Genomic DNA, 22689 nt, shown 5'->3' with positions numbered 1-22689 from the left:
CACCCAGAGCTGTGACAGCCCCAGTCTGCCCCACCAAACGCTGGATCAGGACCAGTCCCAAAGCCCAGAGTAAACTCAGGGGTCAGCTCTGAGGCACCTCCCACCCCATCCACCAAGAGGTGATGATGAGCTCCCACTGTGGGCAAAGATGAAGCCCGATGGCAGAACCTCCTCAGCCTCACCTGCGGGGATCGTGCACCTCCACAGCAAACTTCTTCTCACGGAAATACAGATTTTCCAGCTGTTTCCATTGAAATAGCTGGGGGAATTGGGAGAGAGAAGCACAACGTGGTCACTAAATCTCCAAACCTCTCACTCCAAGGTGATATCATTTCAGCAAATTACAATTCCTGTGGCATGGACTGAGCAATAACTACATTCGTAACATCAATTAAAAGAAGAACATAAGTATAGGATGCCCCCTCAGTAATTTCACACTCTTACAGACAATGTGTTGCAAATTGAGGATTCTGCCAGTGACAACATGTGCCTCCATCAATAGCACATTTAATTTCACTGCTAGAAGTTCCCAGAGATCTTGGCAGGGCAGCTAAAGTAATTTTCTCTCTGATTAAACGCAAAAATCTCTTTACAAAGTAATTGTATAGACAACTATGGTCTACTTCCCTAGTCAGAACATCCCCAGGGAATGGCAGCAGCTTGGAAAAACCAAAATTTTTTTATTCTGAAGACACTGTGTGAGACATCCAGCGTGACATTTTGGAGCAGAGGTACAGCATGTACAGAACAACAGCAGCTACAGGAGGAAGCCACCCCCAGCACATCCTCTTGCTAGAAACCCACATATTTCCTGCAAAGTGCCAGCTGGGAGAAGAGATCAAAGTCAGTTGGGGCTTGGCAGCTGCAGCCGTGGGATCAGAATTTCATCTGAATTCGCTCTCCTTTCGCTGCAGCAGCACCAGCCCTGCTGATCCCCCTGGGGATGGAGCCACTGGGGGCTGCATCTTCCCAGCCCAGCCTCACAGGTTTGGGCAGCACCACCCCCTGCCCTCTTCTCCAGCAGTGCCAGAGTGCCTGGATGTACATGGCACGTCCCCAGGGATGTCCCCCTGACCATGATGGGCCACACAGGTGCAGCAGCAAGATGGGGTTTACATCAGCTGCTCGCAGAGCTGCAGCCCACACCGAGATCCTGGGGGTGCTTCCACCCAGCTGGGCAGGGATAGACAGGGTTCAGTGAGAGATCAGCCCTGGACACCAGGGATCCAGCCAAGGCACCCAGGCCCTCACAGCAACTCCCTCCTTCCCCCACCGGAGCTTTTCCAAAGCCTCCAAGGGTGCAGCCACCACACCAGAAATCCCCAGGACACACAACATTCCCGCTGGCCTTGCCAAAACTTGACATTCCATGCTACCTCCTGGTACAGAAATACTTCAGGTTTTGTAAAAAATTACGTATCAGGCTGTGATGCATCTGAAACATTTCTAACACAATGAAACATAGCCCAGCACATTTGTGTTTCAGGGGAAAAGTGGCTCTTTCAGCAGCCTCTGCCTCTGTTTAATTAAAACTTTCCTAGGACTACAACTGCCTATTAGAACCTGCCACAGAAAAAGTGAAGCCAAGTGGAAATGCAATTTACTAGAATTAATAAATTATTTTCTCGACAATTGTGGAAGTTTCCCTCTGCTGCTTAAATAAGTTTATGTTTGCCTCACAGCCCTCCTGCCCAGCCACTCCGCTATCAGAAACGCCTCTTTAAAACTCCGCATGAACTTTGAAAATAAATACATTTACAAAAACGCGAAAGGAGCCAACCCAGGCAGTGTCGGGACATTGAGCAATAGGTGCCCGTGGGTGCTCCAGCAGCGATCGATCCCAGCCGGGACCCCGGCACAGCCCCGGCTGCTCCCGCGTCCCGCACTCACCTGCCCGCAGCCCCGATCCCGATCCCCGCTCCCCGGCCCCGCCGGGCAGTGTCAGGGCTGGCATGGGCAGGGCACAGCCGTGCTGTCCCTCTGTCTGTCGCTCCGTCCCGCCGCTGTGCCGTGGCAGCCTCTCCTCCCAGCGCTGACACACGCCTGACATCACCACCCACCCGTGCCGCGCCGCTCCGTGCCGCGCCGCCCACGCCCCGCTCCCCACATCCAGGGAAAACCCGACCGCGAGCGAGCGAACGGGGAGGATTCCAGCGAGGGGCTGCACCCCTGGCAGCCCCCCCCGGGTGCCTGGGGGGGCCAGGGCCGTGGGGGCTGCCCCGGGTCCCCGCCGTGCCGTGTCCCGGCCCCGGCAGCCCTGACTCACCCCCAGAGGCAGCAGCAGGTTCGACCGGCAGCATCATCCCGGCCGCCCGCTCCCACGCTCGTAAAAACCATGGGCGTGCTTCAGACATGACCTCTGGAGAAAAAACTGCCTCGCTGCGCCTCTTATCGTGGCGGGGGATGATTCCCCGTCCCCTTTATCACTTCCTTTGGGGTTTTCCCTCTCCGGATGTGCTCGGTATTCCTAAGGGTTGCGGGAAAACGGAGCACCTGTCCCAAGGTGAGGAGGGTCTGTTTGGCAGGACGGCAAAATGCAGCAGCCCCAGCAACTGGAGCAGCCTCCTGCCCTGGCAGAGGGACAGAGGGACACGGGGTCTGTGCAAATCCGACACCGGGATCACTTCCAGTGCCGAGAAAAGAAGGAAAAAAAAAAGCAAACAATAAAAGAGGCGTTTGCATTTTTAAGAAAACCTGCATGGAACTGCCTCAGGATGTGGGTAGAGCTTTGCTCCATTTCCTCCCCACCCTGTGAGATCCATCCCAGCCCAAAAGGAGCTGACGGGCGCCCCAAGCATTCACTGCTGGGTACATTCAGCACTGAGACATCTCTGCCTCCTTGCACAAAGCCTGGGATAACTGCAGCTCCCCCCTCTGCTGCTCCCATCCCAGAGATGGGAATTGTACCCAAGACACATCTGTGCTCTTGAGCACTGAAAAAGTGCCCTCTCCTCAGACTATCTCACTTAAGAACAATATAAGCTCCTTAGCTACCACCTCATCTGACAAACCCTCCTAACTCAGGTCCTTGTAAAAAAAGGCTGGTGATTAAATGAACGGCCTCAGAGTAAGTTGTGAGCCAGTAATATTTATACAGATGCAAATAAAAATAATCCTGAATGAAAGTATTATACCTTCCTGCCTAACACACTTGGATTCATGAAGGCAAGAGGGAAAAAACGGACTCAGTACAAACAAGGACAAAGCAATAAAGTAATAAACTCTCTTCAACTGAAATTTTTCTAACTCGTGGTCAAAAGGCAACACTCAGGAAACCATCAGTGCTCTAGAGATATCCTGCTCCCTTCACATACTCTCTATCCTGTACAGACATGCTCCTAAATAATTCCTAATTTCAATCTTACCTAAACTAAATGCATATTTAAAGACAAAAGAGTGGTAAAAAAAAATCTGGAAATCTGGAACTGGTTTTTGAGGGCTGGAAGAACAATTAGGAATAATTAAAATGTTTTTGTGGAAGTTTTGCAATGTATGTTCCCTTTAACCAGATGATTAAGTCCACCTGAGCTAATTAATGTTTTCTTAATAGCCTTCCCCATCCATGTAGGTTGTCAGATCCTTAAATGCTCCTGAAAACTACTGAGCATCCCAGGGGCTGCCTGTCTGACTCTGAGTAGAACTTGGCCTGGTCAAGGTTGTTTTTCTGATTTTTTTTTTTTTTTTTTTGTAGAAGGCGGAGGTGCAGCTCTGATCACATCTCATTACCCAGGCACCTCTGTGCACCAGCCAGACTCCTACCACCCAGCTGCTGCTTTTCCAGCCCACGAGTTTAGGCTTCCCTGTATTTCTGCTGTGATTCAATTGCAGATACCAGGGAGCACCGAAAAAGGAATCACTGTCCTTCCTGCACAAAAAGAACCATAATAGTCTAAGGCAGCCCAAGAAGACATGGCTGAGTGCTGAAACACCTTAAAAGCAGCAGCTGGTTTTTCACCTGGCTGATCTTGCATCTAGTTTTGAATAAAATGCAGGTTTGTCCCGGCCTGGGGGGAGCAGGAGCAAACTGGCTCAGAAAAACGGCCCTGTCAGGATTGCAGGCAGGAGCTGGCAGAGACCCTGCCCAAAGAGACAGGCAGGAGAGCTGCTCAGGCTCCTGGCTCGGTATTGCTGTGAGCCTGATGGATTTTGTTGAAAAAACAATATTTTAGTATTTTTTTTACACAGTTTCTTTTTGCAACAAGGTGTAAATGTGGAGAGCAGCTCAGCACACGGGTTGTGTGGCCACAAGCTGCTGCCCCAGCCCACTGTGCCAGAACTGTTCCCAAGGTTAGTGACAAATTCTGACCAAGAGCTAAATGACCCAAATCTCAGGCTTTCCACCCAAGAGGTCCTAGGTTAAGGTCAGCATGAAGTGCAAGCCATGCCACGGTGTTTGCAGCAGCCTTTCCCTCGGGAAGCACTTCCGAAGCACCTCGTGGTACGTGCAGTGCCTGCAAGGAGGCCCAGCAACCAGCACCTCAGGAACTGGCTGGGAACAGCAATCTGCAGACAAATCTGGCAATTCAGAGCAAGGAAACATAAAAGATTTCTGCCCACAGGAATGCACCCCACCCGATGAGGGAAATTACCACCCTGGCAGCAGTGCTGGGAGCAGGCTGCCTTTCAGCCCCTCGCTGCACTCAGCTGTCTGGCACCCTGCCCTCAGCTGGAATCCTGTGTTTCACTGCTGCTGTGCCTGCCCGTGGAGGGAGGCACCTGAGGAGATGGCAGCAGAGCCAAACTGCCCCACCTGCAGCAACTTCTGAGGGAAGGAGGCAGACAGCTCCCACCTGTGCCAGCATAACTCGGCAGAGCTCACCTGCAGGCATCCTTCATCCCTTAAATATTAAACCAGTCCTCTAAAAACCTTTTCAGTCATGTATTTTTTTTAATACTTTATGATGCTTTTGTGCCTGGTCCTCACTAGCACTGGCATCATAAGACTGAGAGATGTCTCAACATCAAAATACCCCAAAACATTTGTGTTTTGCAGCAGGTGATGTTCAAGCAACTTTTTGCACATCTGGAAAGATGTGAATTTCAGAGCAGCCTCATAAAAACGCTGTGGTTTTTTTTTAAGTAATTATGTGAGCTTAGTATCTTCTATATAAATCAATGGCTTGGTGAGAAATAAACACCATAAAAGAAATCTCTGCCTAATTAGAGCAGCCTGCTGAGAAGGCTGTTCCAATGCTGCTGTGTTCTGAACTATTCAGCAAAGCAGGACAGCAAATTCACATGAAGTAAATGTTCTGCAAGGGAAAACCTTCAGCATCAACTCTTAGCATATGTTGACTAAAGAAAGAAGTATCATAATAGCTCCTCCTCACAGCTCAAGAGCAATGCATCCCAACACAGAGAAAGTAATGGGAAAGTGTCAGGATGCTTGCCAGGATGAACAAAGACCCCCAAAGAGAGTGGGAGAAGTACAGAGAAATTGTCTGAGCAGCCAGGGGTCTGTTTTGGAAAGCTAAAGCCCTGAAAGTATTAAATCCAGCCAGGGATATTGTGAAGGTGATGAGGCACTGGCACAACGTGCCCAGAGAAGCTGTGGCCATTCCTGGATCCCTGGGAGTGCCCAAGGCCAGGCTGGATGGGGCTTGGAGCACCTGGGATAGTTGAAGGTGTCCCTGCCATGGCAGGGGGATGGAAATGAGATGATCTTTCAGGTTCCTTCCAGCCCACACCATCCTGTGTTCAACATTCCCCATTTCAAAACGAGTATGTGCTAACAAAAACACTTCTGAGAACACAATGCAGTCAAGACATCAAGCAGTAGAAATTATATTCTTGGACATTTGAAACAATACCACAGCAAGATTAGTTCTTCTCTTCAGATAACAGAGTTAATTTATCACGAGGGAGTCGCCCACAGAAACACAATGAAGTGGGAGAACAAGTCCAAGAGCCAGCAAGCTGCCTTCTCCAGCCCTCAGAGGATCCTCACATATTGGCTGAACGCAGAATAAACTCAACTCATGCCTCAATACACCCTCCATTAACAAGACTTACATTGTTTATCTCACCAGTGAGAAGAATGGGGCAGAGATAAAGGGAGATCTATTCTGGCTTGAAATGACAAACAAAGTCCTGGGACCTGTTTTATACTTTTCCTAATTGATTCAGAGGATGCTGGGGACAGGATCTTGGCATGCCACCTCACAGCAAGCAGAGGCACTTCTCCAAGCAGGAGGTGACTCTCAACATTAACTGCAACTGAAAGAGAATATGTTTGCAAAGCAGCAGGACTGCAGAGCTAATCCCAGGTCTGAGCTCAAATCTGAACAAGGGTTGCCAAATCCAGCCTGTTTTAATGCCCTGTGAGACTTCAGGATGATCATCAAGTGAGCTCAGTATAACCTCCAGCCAGTGTGGAGCCACAGCTTTTATCTACAAAGACAATTTTCATAAATGACACAGAAAATAATTCTCCCTTTTCAGTCTTTTACAGAGCTGGAGCACAGTGCTTCCCTCAGTGCCTCAGCTGGCACTCCTGGGTGATGGGGAACACTTGGGCTTTTCTAGAAACTGCTCCTGGAGCAACTCAAGCTCCCAGGAGTGACTTGGAGCAACAAAACTCCCTTGTCCAAACCAGCTCAGGTCAAGCAGCAAAATATTAATAGCTGGAGCCAAACCTCCCCAGCCAGCCCTGCACAGACAGACAGACAGACAGCCAGGGCAGGTTCCTCAGGTCCAGCCCCGAGTCACACACTGGGCTCCCCTCGGCCCTGGCAGGGCTGGCTGATAGGGATCTGGAGATTGCTTCACCCAGGCCTCTCCTGCAAGTTCCTTCCTGTGAGGAGCTCTCAGCCTTGGACTCCATGCACTGGTGTTGATCCAATAACAAAATCTTGGGAAAACCACTGCGCTCCAAGGCTCAGATTTAGGTGTTTTTGCCTGAAGACCTACTTGGATAAAGCCAAAAGATTTCACTTTTTTTAAGAGGGTGGTTATATTTCTTTGCATTTAACTGATCCTCCATTAATGGGTGCAACCAATGTAGATTTTATTTCTATTATTAATAGTAAAATTTTATTCTAAATATGGACTTGGCTCTTGCAAGATGCCTGTGATTCTGTGGTGAAGCAAACACATCTGACAGCACTGCAGAAAAGACAGGGAGCAGAATCAATCCCCCTGCTGTGAATTCACTGCAGCACAGGCACCAATTCCTGTTAAAAGCCTCCCATCCAAAATGCTGCAGCTTTCCTGCCACAACCAGTGTCAGAGAGGTTTGCACACTCAGAGATCACTTGTGGCTTTAAAATTCAGGAAGGCCAACTTGGTTTTCATTAGACTTGGACTCAGCCTTTCCATCTTATTATTCTCTATTTATCTATCAGCTGCATGTATATTTAAACATCACCAACTGGAGAAGTGGAGCACAATGAGGATGCTCTTTCCCAGATGGCTGGGGATAAACACAACAGCAGCTTTTGATCCATGGTATAAACAGCTGGATAACACCAGCACACGGCAGTTGTGAGTTTGGCTCCATTCCCAAAAGCAAAGCAAGAAAATTCTGCTAAATCCAGCAAAACTAGCACTGCTACTCCAAAAGACAAGAATAGTTCACATGCCTATTCTCCTCCTGCCTGCTGCTCCAGAGAGACTCCTGGGAGATTCAGGCAAGCTGTCCATACTCTTCTCTCTCTGAAATAAATTCTGATACATTCATAAACATGAACAAACAACAACACTGATTAAAAGGAATTTCTGCACGCTGCATCACAGGCAGCAGGGCTGTAGCTACACTGAAATAAGCAGCAGTATCTCAGCATTTTAACTCCAAACCCAAGTCTGGGTGTGGGTGCCCCTCTAGACCTGATGTCTGCTTTTCCTCCCAGAAGTGATCTGATTCCAATCACTTACCCAAAGTGCTCTTTGTATTTCAAATCCTCAAACATTTTTCATATAAACAAACTGTTTGCATATTTACCCACTTGTTAAAGGCAATCATGGCTCAGGACAAGCTGTGGCTTGCATCATTTTTGCCCCTTTGCACTGACACCAGGAAAATACTTAAGGACACTACAGCAATATCCATCCCCACAGTTTCAATGAGCTTTCTGTAATTAAACCTTCCACCTGCATTTCGGCTCCTCTCTCTCACCTTCCCTTTTAAATCTCTATCCTCTGTTGCATAATTATAATTTCAGTGAAGCCAACAACTATTCTCATTTCCATTGTAATGCATCCACTGCAGAGATGACCTCTGGTTTTTATTTTATTTTTCTTAAACACAACTCCCGCTGCATTCAAAGGCAATGCCTTGTAACTAACTGTAGCAGGGTGTGACTTGGTATCTGGGCCCTGCTGACCTTAAAAAATTTTCTTAATCTGCCTGGTTGATGTTGTAAACTGAAATCCCACAAGCATAAAAAATGCTTGGCGAAGCAATGCTTTCAGCCAGGCAGGCTCCATTTTCTTGGAGAGCATTGCTGGTCACAGCTGGACATCTTGGCTGCAGAATTAACTTTTCCTGGCTGGAAAATCTTATAGATGTTGCCTAAAATCAGGGAAGTGCTTAAGGGCATGAGGACCTCCTTGATGCTCTCCTCCTTTGACATTCAATAGCTTCATCAAGTTGACTTGATTTACAAAGGGTTCCTCCTGTGTCTTTTAGTGCAGGCATGGGAAGAGACACCTGGGATAAAACTCTGTATTTTACTAAACAAAGTGAATGAAGGACATGAGAGCTCACCCTTGGACACACAGGTACATAAGTACACCAAAAGAAACCAAGTCATAGCCCGCTCTGGAAAAAGGGAAGATCAAGTTGGAAGCTTGAAGGGGGGGATTACTCTTTAACAAGGAAGTTTTGTTAAGCTGTGCTTTTTGGCACCAATACACCAAACAATATCATTTTGCAAATGTAAAAATTCCCTGGCAGGGAGCGCAACTTCATGTGAACTCCTGCCCAGATCATTCCTGGGGAAAGAACAGCAAACTCCCAGGTCCCCATCCTCTCATGGCTTACATGTTTCAGTAAAGACATGCTGGGAAACAGTGGGTTGGAGAAGGAGAAGAATCAACTCCAGTACTTGGCATTTATTCTCAATTTCCCCTTAGAATTTATGGAAGCACACACTTCAACAAGCCTTCAATTTCACACGGTTCCTCTCATATTCTGCCTGTTATCAGTGGAACCTTTTATGTTTCATGCACAAAAAGAAGCCCAACTACAAAAGTGAAGTGAAAACACTGCCAGAGTACAAGGCCTTGCAGAAACACAACTGCTTCATATTTCTGTAGTTATCCCTGGGGGCTGCCAAAATCCCCATCCTGAGACCACCAAACTCAAGACACACGAGCCAAAGCTCCCAAAGGGAGTTTCCACTATCTAGGAGAGGGAGAGATTTACTGCCTCAGTGCCAGCAGAAATCTCCTTCTGCCTCCAGCCTTTGGTCTTTTGCCCACCAGTCTAATAAGCAACAGCTCAAAAGAGAATATCCTGACATGCAACACCATACCATGTTCCCCCCACAAAAAAAATCAGATGCAAAAGAACTTACTTTTCTGGGCTTCACTTTGTCTTGTAAGTCGTACTGGCCGATTCCTTTGTAACTTATTCCAAGCCACCACGGGATTCCTTGTTTATCCTGAAAAATGGGACGTCTACGTCAACCAAGAGCTACTTAAGAATGAGGCAATTCCAAGATTAGAGCCCTTTTCACTCTGTAACAAGCACAAGTAGGTACAGAACAAGGATTTTCTGGCAAACAAATTGAGGTGAAGTGGATTGCTGGGGTGAAGGTGGAAACTTTCTCCCAGAGGCACAAACCCAGGTGGTGGCTGTGCAATGTGGGCAGAAAAGCAAGAGTGCTGCTCAAACAACGGGGTGTCACTGGAGGAGTGGCTGTGAAGGGGAAGGACAGGGGACAGAAAAAAACTGTGGCCACTGACTGCTACTACCACTAAATTCAGGCATGGACAGCCACAGGAGACACCAGCACAAAACATCAGCTTCTCAGGTACCACAGTCATGGCCATGACTCAAAAGTAAGGAGACATCATCTCTGCTGAGCTCTTCTGCACAAAGCACTTTGGCCCCGGCTCTGCTCTACAAGTGGGAATAAATGGTGTATTTCCATCACTCTCCAAAAGTATTTCTCAGCATTTCCCCACTCCAAGCACGCACCACTAATCACCTGCCACTTAGGAGGAGTCTTTTCCACGTTCTATTTTTCTAATCTTGATTAATGTCTCTGGGGAAACTGTTAACTGCTTCAAGTCTAGAAGTGATATCCAGTTTAATTAAGATGATAGGAATTTAGCTCCTGATAGGATTACATAAAGGTTTTACAAAGATTCCTTTCTGCTGTCTGGAAACAATTTTTAAAGTACATTGAACGGGGAAAAATTACAGAGGTTGAAAAATGTGGGGTTCCATACTGATAGAAGGGCACTGAATCATGCAACTGCTCCTTCAGGAATGCAATCCCTCATAATAAGCTCAGCAATCACATTATCTGTAGTCAGTTACTGACCTTTACTCCATAGTAATGAACTCCATATGTTGGCAAAGCTTCTACCACTTTCATGTACCTGCAGACAGATTTATAGCATATCAGATTATTTTCTCTGGAGGAAGTAATATCTATTAACATATTTTTTTCACACATACATCCAGGACACGTCATTTATCATCTGCATATTTTGAAGGCCTTAATAGCTGAAGGCCCATATTTTCAGAAAAAACTTAGCATCTTGGCTTGGGGAAAGATGGGGTATTTTGGCCCAGCTAAAGCAAAAGGAAAATTTCTCATACAACAGAAAATTCAATCTTTTATCAGAAGGTCATAGAAGTGAAAGCAAAAATTCTGAACTGAACATGTGAGCCTTTTGGGAAATGTTGGCAGTAAAGACCTGCCTATAATTATTCCATTATGAAGTTCTGGTTACAAAGGACAGGCTCCAAATGAATATGTTTATGCCATTGTACAACTGTTTCATGAGGCAATTCATAAAACCACTGAACAGACCATTTTTCCCTTGTTTCTACTGAAAAAGGACCACAAATTATTGAGACAGATTTACAGGCATTGAGGTACATGAGAAAAAGTGCAAGGAGTCTGCACTGTGCAGTCATGGCCATCATCTCAAACATCTCATAACACATCCTACTGCATCTGCTTGTAGGAAGAACACTAAATATTAATGGTAAATGAAAAATACAATTCCACAGGCTCAGTGGGCAGCTTGGAAGACCTTGATGTTTTGAAAGCCAAATTCTGAACATGTCAGAATTTTTAGAGGACTTAGGGTAATATGTACCCTTAAGAGTTTGGAGTGAAAATTAATTGATGTCAAGCAAGGTATGTAGAAGAATCTTCCAATAAAGTAAGATCCAAATAATTTCTTTTGTATTTGAGGTACCCAAATGTCTACACAAATGCTGAACTGCAAGCCTGTGAAATGTGAGACTTCAAATAATTCCACTTTGCCACGTAACTCAATAAAAAGAGAATCTGACAGATACAAACGACATCATTTTCAGGCAATAATGACCTAAAGAGTCTGCCTTGCCACTTCTCAACCAAAAAAGAACAGGAGAAAAGTAAAAATATCATCTTCACAAATTAACAAGTGTCATACTCACTGAACAATGGCTTGTCCTCTGGTCAGACCTTTAATTTGTGTATAATGCTCAATTACTCTGTCCTCACTGCAAACCAAGCACAAAACCCAATTTAGAGGCTCAGTGACTTCGTTCATGTGTCGAAGCTCAGACACCTGCTCAGCATGCAGAGAAGGGTCCCCATGCATGTTTCTTGCTCTAGTTTACATTCTGGTTCTTGCAGATTTCTTTCCCACCCTTCATTAGGCAGTGTGGAGCTGCCTGGCTGATCCCCTCCATCACATTCTGCCTTCCAGACCCATTAACCAACCATTTCAGATCAGCCTGTTCTGCTGCAGATGCTGCTGCAGAAGAATGGTGCTAATTGTGTAAATTCATCTTAATGTTCTAAAGGACCCAGACTTCAAAGGCTGGTTAATGCTCCATATGTAAGACAGAAGAAGTTCAACCAGAGCTGTTTTCATTCCCGTCTATTTTCTCCCCCTGACATTTCATAGGTGAAGAAAACCACACATTTGTCAGCAATGACCTTCTTGCATTTTTCCTGTTACATATTTCAACATTTTGTTTCGGAGGAATGTGAAATAAAATATGCATTTCTGTGTCAGACACTTGAAAGCAAAGAAAAACCCAGCAGTGTTCATTCAGAAACAAACAAATAATAAGCAAGCATGGTATACTTGAAAATCCATCACGTACACATCAAGCCTAAAAAACCAAAACAAATGAGGAGGTTGAATTTGCACAAAGGGCATAAATTCCAAGGAAACAATATCACTGATTCATCCTAAACGCTGTGTTCCTTTTACAGCAAACTCAAGCCCCAGAATTGGAACTGCCTTCCTCTTTCCAGCCTTTCTAGATTATTTTCTTCCCCTGTCCTGTTGAGAGGAGCTGGGTGGGCAGCTGGCAGCCAGCAAAGGTCAGCCCACCACAAAGGCTCCACTGTGTGACAGATGAGACTGAGGTGCTCTCTGCAAACCCAGGCCTGGCTGGAGTTCAGACCTCTGCTCCTTCTATTGCAGGGTCCCCACAAACTCTGATCCAGCAGTTTCTGACACAGCCATTTAATTTGAGCAAACTTTCAAGGAGGAATTTGCATCAGATCTTGCATAATTTATAATCTTCTAAAAACTGGAAATGCTTGAACATGAGCAATCAGCTCCATGTCCTGGGCTGAAAACTTTTAGAGGAGTTTGCAAACTGCTTAAAAGTGATCTTCTTGTTATCACTCACAGCAATGATTTACATTTTAAATTAAACAGCTCACCAGTAGGCAAGTGATGGATGCTCCTGCAGTGTCTTGGTAGGAAAGACAGGCAGTGTCTTCAAGTCTTTTCTAGCGTTCTCATCACTGAAAAAGCAAAAATGGCCCAGTCAGTGCTAGTGAATCAGAGATGGACTCATTAGTCTGGGCAGAAGGAAGGGCTGTATTTGCTGCTCACAAACGTGGAGTGCTGCCCCATGTCAGGCTGTCATAGCAACGTAACTCTAGATGTCCTCTCACATGACAGTGATGGATATGGTGTCATGCTCATTATACACACACGTGATGCTCAGGCCACCACCATATCAATATTTATTCTGCACACCCTCATTCTATTTGCTGAGTGCAGAATGAGCCATGAAACAGCTGTAGGAAAGCCCAAAAGTAAGGCTTGCAGTGCTAAGTTTTGCTCTGTCTTCAACAATTCATGAAGCAGGGTGGCATTTGTTAAATCACAGAAGTTTAACAGTGATCTGATTCAAAACAAAGAGTTTCAGTTCATACACTTTCAAATATTTCCAGTGAAAATAGTTCTCCTGGACTGCCCATTGTACAGAAAGTTCAAATATTCTGAACTCTAGGCCCAACCTGAAATGAATACGGGGGGGGCTGAAGTATGTGAATGCAATTTGTCACAACAAAACCCCGGCAGAATATTTTAAAACGTATTTACAGGCATCAGTAAAATGGTTCATATTTTCTCCTCACATGGTCCATTAGTTAATCAGCTGAAACCTGCACACCCCATCTGGGCAGGATTTCTGCATGCCTTCAGCACCAGCAAGCACCAACACGACTTTTCTATGCAAAGAATGCACCAGTCACGTCCATCAGCATCTGCCTCAACTTTGCCCAGGCTTTCCTTGAAGGTGTTTTTTTTCTGCTCCCAACCTCTCTTCTCACCAGACTGAACTGTCAGAGTTTTCACCAGAGCTATGTCCCCCTCTGCCATGGGCACTGAGGATGGAGCTCTGCACATGGAGGACACAGCAACCCTCCCTCCATGACTCCATCTCCCAGATGCCACATGGAACACCAGCAGATGAAAGGTTGCTTTGTTTTGGTTTTTTGTTCCTTGGGAGCACAGGCTAGTGGCTCTGCAAGGCTCTTCCCCAGCCCTGACAATGAGCCTCAGCCCTGAGTAAGGGGGACCACCTCTGGGGACAAGGAAACAGTTCAATCAACAGCCTATTTATTCTTCCACGTCTTTGATGAAGCTGCCAAGAAAGGGTCAATTAGCACCGAGGAGTGCTGCTTGCTGCACTCTTCTGCCAGGAATATCCATTTTTCTTTGCAAGCTGGCCAGCACCCAAGTGCCACAAACAGGGACAGCTGGGTAGAAAATCAGGATCTCTCCTTCCAGCGCTCAAATACAGCCAATGCTCACAAAGGCTGAGTTTTATTCACCCCTTGCAGGCCTATTTTGATGGGATCAAAAGGCTGCAGGACATCTCAGCTTGCAGAGGGAAGGTAGATTACCAGGGGTTTGTTGGAAATGGAAATGCAGACACAGAGCAGACTCTTCTGAGGCCTCAGAAACCAAAGCAAAGAATAAAAAAAAAAAAAACGAAACAAAAAACAACAACAACAACAAAAAACAAAACAAAAAAAAACCCAAAACCAAAAAACCCAAAAAAAACCCAAAAAAACCACATACGCACAAAAAACCCCAAAACCAACCAATCAAAAAAAAAAACAAACTGAAAAACACACACACACCAAAAAAACCACACAACCCAAAAAACCCCAAAACAAAAAAACAACAACAAAAAAAATACAACATAGCCTGAACACCCTCTTAAAGCTGAACGGCTTGGCCCTCCAAGGTCCTGTCCAACTTCAGTCACAGACTCACAGGATAATTGATAATTAAACCACAATTTTCCTCCTATTTTTAAACCTGATTTATCTCTGCAATGGCTGCTCTAGCAGGCAGAGTTGGCAGGGAACTACAGCAAAGCAGGAGAGGTTTTGGAAGGAAGTACTAACAAAACAGCTCATTTTTACCAAACAAAAGGGCTGTTTCTGTAAATGTAGATTCTCAGCCTCGTATTCATAATCAGAGGTTCAATGGGTGGTCATTAAACCCTTATTTAGTAATCTGGTTTTAAGGGCTGAGGCAATAAGGAGGCTGATGCTGGGAAGCCAGGGCTGAGCTCTGGTAGAGCAGGGGACAGCTGACACCCAGCTGTCACCACTACACATGGGTGGAGAGGTGCCAAACTCTCCTTCCCCAACCTCTACAGGGCCAGGAGCCTCCCCACCACTGAGAGTCTGCAGAAATGCCACAAATCCTGGCAGATGCATCTCCCATGCTCTGAAATGCCACCTTCTGCAACATTTGCAGCCTCCAACAGCACTACTCCCCTTCCTGTTTGGGCTCCTCACCCCTCTGGTTTGGTTTTTGGACCCCCTGCCTCTCTAAATCTGGCTAAGTAGCAACTTTATCCTCATCAATGCCAAAACAAGGGTGCTAGTTAAGCCTGAGTGATGAGTAGCAGCTCATCAGTATGAAAATGTCTACCACCGAATTTAAATTTTGAGGGCCAGCCAGCAAAGCAGCCTCCGAGCAGGGCCTGTGGGCTCTGAGCTGGGACATGCAGTGATCAAAGGGCTGTCACCACTTCTGTGCCATGGCAGGGGGCACATCCCTGCAGCACTGACCCAGAGCCACAGCCCTGCTCAGACTGGCAGCAGGCAGAGGCCACGGGGCTGTGACAGCTCACAGCAGAGCTGGGCCTCCTCTCTTCTCCTGCCAGCCTACAAACCCATCCCATTTCTCACAATAACACCGATTTTATGAGGCAAAATTGGCTCCTGGGACTTGTCTTCCTCACAGGACCCAACCTCACATCTTGAGGTTCAGACACCATCCCATCCACAAGCACTGGGAGAAGTCCATCCAAATGCACTTATAAGGGCTGAAACTCTCTGAGAAGCAACAGGAGGATTTTTTTCCTCTCTGCATAATTGTAACATCAAGCATGAAACAATCCTAGAAAAATGTAAAAGACCTGGGAGAGACAGGGCACAGCTCCTTGCAGGCTGGATGCCTTCAGACAGTGCAGGCTGGCACGCAGCAGCCTGGATCTGCTGACTGCACGGCCCAGGATTAGCGTTTGGGATGATTCACGGCTCTCAGGGATAATAATAAAAGCCTCAAATGGTCCTCCCCCTCCTTCCACAGAGTCCATTATCACTTCATCTGCACCGAGCAAGTCTCCCCTTGACCTTCAGGATCACTTTCCCAAGCCCTCCGAGACCCAGCTGTTCCCCAGAGGTGACAACTCCCGATAGCAGGAGGGCGCTTTGAGTGATGACCTGTTCCTGTTTGGTTTCACAAGGACCACGAGATGATCCAGCAATCCCAGGGCAGACAGCCCTGGCTCCAGATGTCCCACCATCCCCATTATCTGCCAGCCCAACACCCAGTGCTGTATCTGGCATGTCCATGGTGGGTTCCCAGCAGGAGGAGGACGTGGCTGTCGGGACAGGGAGGCCCAACTCGCGTTTAATCTGACCCCTGCTACAGAGGGGGTTTCTGGACTGGTGGTTTTTGGCATAATTTCAATATATAAACTGCCCAGAGTCAATGGGACTGAACATTTTCTGGCAAAAGGTTTGTTTATTCCCCAGGAGGAGAATATAGGAAACTCTCAACTCAAGTATTTTTCCACTATGGGGAAGAATTAAACAAAAGCAGCAGACAGACCCTTTCCTTCCTATTCCACCCTCTAAACAGGAGTTTTCTCTCTGGCAGATACAAAGCAGAATTTGAATCAATCTGGGCAATGCAAATGGAAATAATGAAAATCTGCATCAGAGCCTACTCACACTGAACCTCAACTTGCACTCCTGGTACTGCCCATAATTAATTCTCTGTCCCAACATGATCAAACATTGGGCAAGATGCTGTCCCCAGCACGCCCTGCTCGTCAGTGCTAGCTCTATGGAGAGGGAGCTTGATTCTAAAACAAGCAGGTAACATGATTAAAAATATTTAATCATGTATCATACTATCAGTAGGACTTCTCACTTGAAACTCCAGCAGCAAAACAGGACCAATCTCAGGAGCTTTCTACACCCAGCTTATGTTACAGTGAGATTTCAGGCATCTTGCTAAAACCCCCACCAGAAATCCACCAAGGAACCAAGCCAGACCATCGTGGCACGCTCTGCCTAGAGCGCATTACTGAAAATTAAAAAAGAGTTTACATATTTATGCCCCCAGAAAGTGCGTCCTGACAGCTTGTAATGGAATGATCTAACACTCCCTGCCAGGCAAAGATTTACAGAACTGTGCTAATTAGGACCATTTGTCAATAGGTGCTCTGGGCTTCCCTGCACCCACTGTCCAAAACCAGCTTATGGCCCTTGCTAAAGCAGGTAAGAGCTTAGATGGAGTAAGATGTGGTTAATGAGAGTAACAAAACGTGCAGAGCAAGCACCACACCCAGCAGCAAAACCCTTCCATTGGACTGCAGCGTAGAAGCTTATCAGCCCACAGATTCTTTGTAAATATTAACAACTTGATGAGGACAGGACTTCAGACAACTCTTAACTGACTAAAGCAAGGGCAGGTGTGTCTGCCTCTGCTGAATTTGTGTTTATAACATGTTATAAGGTACAAATTTATCACTAGGGAAAGTGCACTGTATAGCAACTTTATTCTTGGAGTTCCTTGACCTCACACACTTTCTCGTGTTGCTACAGGAAAATTGGAATAAGTCACTCCCAGGTTCTCCTAAATGTCATTTTCTTATGTTCAGTTAAATCTTTAAATGAATTTTAGGCATAACACAGGTAGAATTTAGAGTGGCCTTGCCTGTAGAAAATGCTAATCAGCCTCTCAAAATTAACCTGGAAGTTATGTCATGGACACCTAAATATCAGCAAATTTAGAATTATGTATGAGATTCAGGGAAACGTGCAGCTGCACAGCAAAAGTATGATACACTATTACCCTACATCATGAAGATGAGTCAAAGCATTTCCATTAGGATTTGTCACCTCACTCTCTTCAAGATTTTTAGAGCCAGGAAAAGAAATACTCCAAAACAGCACAAAATTAGAGCAGATGCTTGAAAGCTTGACAGTCAAGGGTTTCAGAGGGTCAGATTATTCAGCTGATGTCACCAACAGCCCCATTTCTTTAGAATGGCCACCAGATTGCTTTGCACCAAATTGTACAAGGACATCCTGTGCTGCTGCCCACACCCCAGCCTGGTCCTAAAGTGACTTTCTCAAGGTCCTAGTGACTTTCTCAGCTTGGTGCAGACTCAGGGAAATGACACCAAGGTCTCCAAGGTGCTCCCATTCCTTGCACTCAGAGATGAGAACCAGCAACATGGACCATTCCTTCGTAGCTGGGCTGCTTCAGCAACAGGTGCCTGCTCTGTATGTTTTGGGTTTGTTGTAAAATAAAGAGCAAGGCAACCTCAGGCCCTGTGGAGGCTGCTCTGCCCTTTGAGGGACCACGAGAAACAGGTGTGAGGAGCAAGCAGGGAGGCAGTGGAGGGGAAAAAATGAGCAGGGTTAAAAGTGCAGGAGAAAAAAGGGTGGGGGGGAAGGAAGAGAGAGCAGGGGAGGTGCAGGGAGACCCGATGGATTTAGCAGCTTTTGAGTATGCCAGAGCAGCAGGATCTTGGCAGCAGGATTTTGAAATGTGCTCTCTGACAAATCCTCTTTTGTGACAAATGCCAGACGTTTCCCATCATTTCCCAACCTTTCAGTTCATGGTCTGCTGGCCCACTCAAGAAAGTTATTTTTCTATTGAGGGGAGCCCAGGATGTGGAAAAAGGCCATGACCAAGGGGCTCCCGTTGGTGCAGGACTGCCAGAGCCTCAGAGCCTGACCTTCCCTGCAGGCAGCAGGAGCTTGGCTGGGGCAGGGTGCAGAGGCTGCCACTTGAACAGCAGATAGCAGCCGCCTGCTCAGAGAGGTATTTGAAGGGGCATTTAAGAGCCTTCCAACCCCATCTGTGAGAAGGACCCTGATAAGCAGTGCAGATGGCTTTTTCAACCCCAGCTTGTTGGACATTTAGGGGTGGCTGTGCTGGGGGTCCCCACCTTGTGCAGCTGCAGCAGCTTTAGTTCCACGGCTCAAGCAGGAGCTGCACCAAACACAAAGTGTGGCTGGGACTGGATGACCATTCCCCACACTTGAACCAGAGCCTTGGACTCTCCGGCCTCACCTTCAACTCCAGCCCTGTTACCTGAGCCCAATTTCTCTGCTTCCCAAGCACTGCTCAACTCCTGGGCAGAGCAGCAGCACCTCCTGATCTGCAGGGGTTTGGTGACCCCAAACACGGGCTTTTGGAAGATGGGCTAGGAGCACCAAGGAAAATGCAGCATTTCTCCCATCAGTTGTATGCACACACCTCTCCATATGAGGATATGGTGAGCAGGAACATGAGCTGCTCCCAGAGCCACCTTGCCAGGTGAGACAATGCTACAACTTCCCCTTTGCAGACAAGGATGCCAAGGGTGCCAAGAAAGCAGCTCTTCATGGCTAGAGAAAATCTGTGACCTGCAGCTGCCCTAAATCCTCATGTCTTCTTTTGCAGCTCTTGATGTGAAACATGAATATTCTGGAGACAAACACGTTTGGTCCTTGGACCTACCACCGACAATGGGTGGTGGATCCCATCCCACAGACCTGCTGTGACATATCCATATTTAATGATCTGCTTGCTCAGACCCACAGCACCTGCTAGCAGTGCTCCCCTAACAGACCAGACAAAAGCAGAATGGCTCAGCTCTACCTGGGATTTACTGCCAAGCAAAAATGGATATTCACAGTTGATACAATGCTTGAAGGATCCCGAGCCCTGCCTCACAAAGCAGACTGTTATTTCTAACATTCACACTTCTTCCTGTTCACACAAAGGTCAGCTTAGCCATATTAGCTGTGGGTTTTTAGCATGTCTGAGTACAGTAGCAAAGTTTCGAGCTTGTTATCACAGCCCAGCTGATACATGGAGATACATGGAACCACAAGAAAAATAAAGTGTCCAAATAATGATAAAGACCTGACAAATCTGCAAAAGCAAAAAAAGCTGATGCTGAAAAGCTGTCACTCCATTTCCTCAAAGCACAAAACACACCTCATGTGACAGATCTCAGCCACCATGGGAAGGAAAAGCAAAAGATTTACTTCTGCTTTTCTAGAGTGAGGATGTTGTTAGGACTCAGACCAGAGCCCAAACTCCTGCTCACAGCTGAGTGCAAGGCTGGAAAAAAAATCCCTGTAGACCTCTGCAGATATTAGACAAAATGGAGGTGAAATGTGATTTTTCACCACGAAATGTGATTTTTACAACAGGAAAGGCCATGTGTTTTAATACTGAACCTGTACTTAAGGGAATTTCTAGGACAAGGGTAAGCATCTCTAACCTATGGCTGTGGTTGTCATGATGCTGCCCCGTGTGACAGCTTCTCCCCTGCATGGGGGACAAGCTGGGGGATGTTGAATTTCCCTGCGCCTTGCTTGCCTTGTCTCTCATCTGTTTGCATGCAGAGCACACACAAAAGACCTCTCTAGGTGGCTGGGTTGTACCCACTCTAGCTCTGCTCTCTGAGTTAGAAATAATTAAAAAAAAAAAAAAAAGAAAAAAAAAAGAAAAACCAAAGAAAAGAAAGTACCGTGGAGGGACTATTAAAGAGGACAAAACACAGTAACCCCTTTTCTGCCCCTATGGAAACTGTGCAAACACCACACGTGTGAAATTTAAAAATTACTGTTCCTTACCAAACTGCCATAATTATGTGTGAATATTAAGAGTTACAGTGCTATGTACAAGTAAATCCCATGAGATCAAGTTATTAAATTACTGCAAACATCCTTTTTTTCCCCCTCTTCATCTAATCCTTTTTGCTCATTTCCACCCACAGTTCTTCCACCTAATTAATCTGCTCCATAATAAGCATTCTATACAAATTCCCTGAGAGTCCTTACAGAACTGCTTTAAAATAGGAAATTGTAAAAAACCATTACAATGACATCATTGCAGACTGCATATGCTTTAGTCTGCCTTGAACTGGATGAATCTACAAGTAGCACCAGTGGAAAAAAACCTGTTGCTATGAAAAGTCTATACAAGAAATGGCATCTTAAGTACTTTTTCTTTGTATTTGCACCTGGTTTACATGAAAAATAAAACACCAGGAGAAAACAATGTTTTCATCTCGTAATTGCTGCCTCAGTGTTCAGGGAGATGGAGCTCAGCAGTTCCCTGCCTGGCTCACCTCAGCTCCTGTTCCTCATGGCAGACCTGCAGGGATTCACCAAGGAAAGCAAAGTTTTCACCCTGCTAGAGAAAAATTACTGCAGTCTTCAACCAGCTTTCTTTGAAAAGGGTATAAAATTCAATTAAGCTCTTGGGAAAGTGGGTATCTGATACCTGTCAGTAGGCTGATCATCATCATTGTATGAAATAGATATGAAACATGACTTTCCCTAAACTTGCTTATTTACTACCTTGGTTCATCAGATGCTCCCAAATAAAGCAAAATAAATAATCAACCCCCTCAACTAACAGGCTCTGAGTAAGCAGATCTTTGCTCAACTTGTCCTAAATCAGCTGTTTATTGAAAAAGAGGGAGCTGAGGAAAGCACACAGCTGGGTTTGACCGAGAGAGAGTTAATGGTTCAGAGCCAGTGCCTCAGCAGGTATTTAAAGAAAAAGTGCTGGGAGTCACAGCTGAAAGGCAAAGCACACAATGAGTCACTTGGCAAACAAGGGCCAGGAGCACAAGGGGCACAAGGCAGCGCCAGGGCTGAGCACTGATTTACAGCCAGGCAGACACAGCCCACCGGGAGCTGCGGGCAGCCTGCGAAAAGGCTCAGGGTGTCGGTGCACGGGCATTTAAAAAGTGCATTTGCATGGAAAAGAACATCAGAAACTGAACTACAGTGCTGCTCCAGGCACCAGATGGGTGTTCTGAGAGTGAACCCTCTGCTGACCCACCAGCTCTTTTCTATCACCCACTGACACAGGTGTGAGGAAAGAGCTGGGGCTGAAACAGGATCCAGACTGGGCTCTGGCCAGATGAGATGTGCCCTGGTAACTCATCCCCAAACTTGTCCTCCTGCTCCAACCCCAGTCCTGGGCGTGGCCACACCTGGAATTTTGGTCACATAAACCTGGCAAAATTCCCAGAAACAGGCTGGACAAGCCACCTCCAACAGACCTCAGGTGTGTCCTGTTCCTGAGGGTACCTTAATCTTAGGGTTAGCGGTAGAGTGAGCAGGTGCTTTGCTACCAGACAATTATTAACTTCTTTCCAACAGCTATTTTCTAGCACTGCCCACGTTATCTTTCTCACATTCTTTTCTACCAAGAGATCCTCCAGTTTGCCTGGCAAAATATTCAGCTTCCCAACAAAACACTACCCAAAAATCTCACTCTGAGCACTCTTAATTAAGAGCAAATTGTTAATACTACTTTCTGCACCTAGATCAAGAACTTCACTTTTTTCCAAGCAGGATTTTAAAATTCAGGACTTTCTGAACCAAATTACTCCATAGCCTCAGTTGCAGGGCTATCTCTCACCCAAACCTTTCCCCTTTCCAAACTGCCTTTATCACCCCCAGAACGATAAACCCCGGTGCCTCGCACATGTCAGCTATCAGGAATTCATTATTTTGTCTGTGTTATGTTATACCAGTCGGGAGTTATCTTTGCAGCCCACAGGCCAGAATCAAAAACGAATGTGTCAGCTATTTAAAGAAAATAGAAGCCCTCCTCCAGCAATTTAATTAACTTCCAGGGAGCAGGGCTGGGTTTCAGTCCTGGAAATGGTACTGGGGAAAATACAGTCCAAGATTACCAGTCAGAAAA

General features: G+C 46.2%; 1 protein-coding gene across 2 annotated transcripts in view; it reads right to left on the bottom strand.

Moving 5' to 3' along the window:
- The window catches only part of FRMD4B (FERM domain containing 4B), a 126339-nt gene that overhangs the window by 14541 nt on the left and 89109 nt on the right, over positions 1-22689 (bottom strand). For both annotated transcript variants that reach the window (XM_071439362.1, XM_071439361.1), the window contains exons 8-12: positions 12852-12935; positions 11603-11668; positions 10491-10548; positions 9516-9602; positions 183-259 (exon numbers count right to left, since the gene is read on the bottom strand). In XM_071439362.1, the coding sequence (XP_071295463.1) occupies positions 183-259; positions 9516-9602; positions 10491-10548; positions 11603-11668; positions 12852-12935 (372 nt within the window). The remainder of the gene's footprint in view (positions 1-182; positions 260-9515; positions 9603-10490; positions 10549-11602; positions 11669-12851; positions 12936-22689) is intronic.

Source organism: Agelaius tricolor, unplaced genomic scaffold, assembly GCF_023055355.1.
Source record: "Agelaius tricolor isolate 1412-34295 unplaced genomic scaffold, bAgeTri1.0.p SCAF_14, whole genome shotgun sequence".
Lineage (NCBI taxonomy): Eukaryota > Metazoa > Chordata > Aves > Passeriformes > Icteridae > Agelaius > Agelaius tricolor.
Note: the sequence above shows the minus strand (reverse complement) of the source record. Positions and strands in the feature narration are given on the sequence as shown.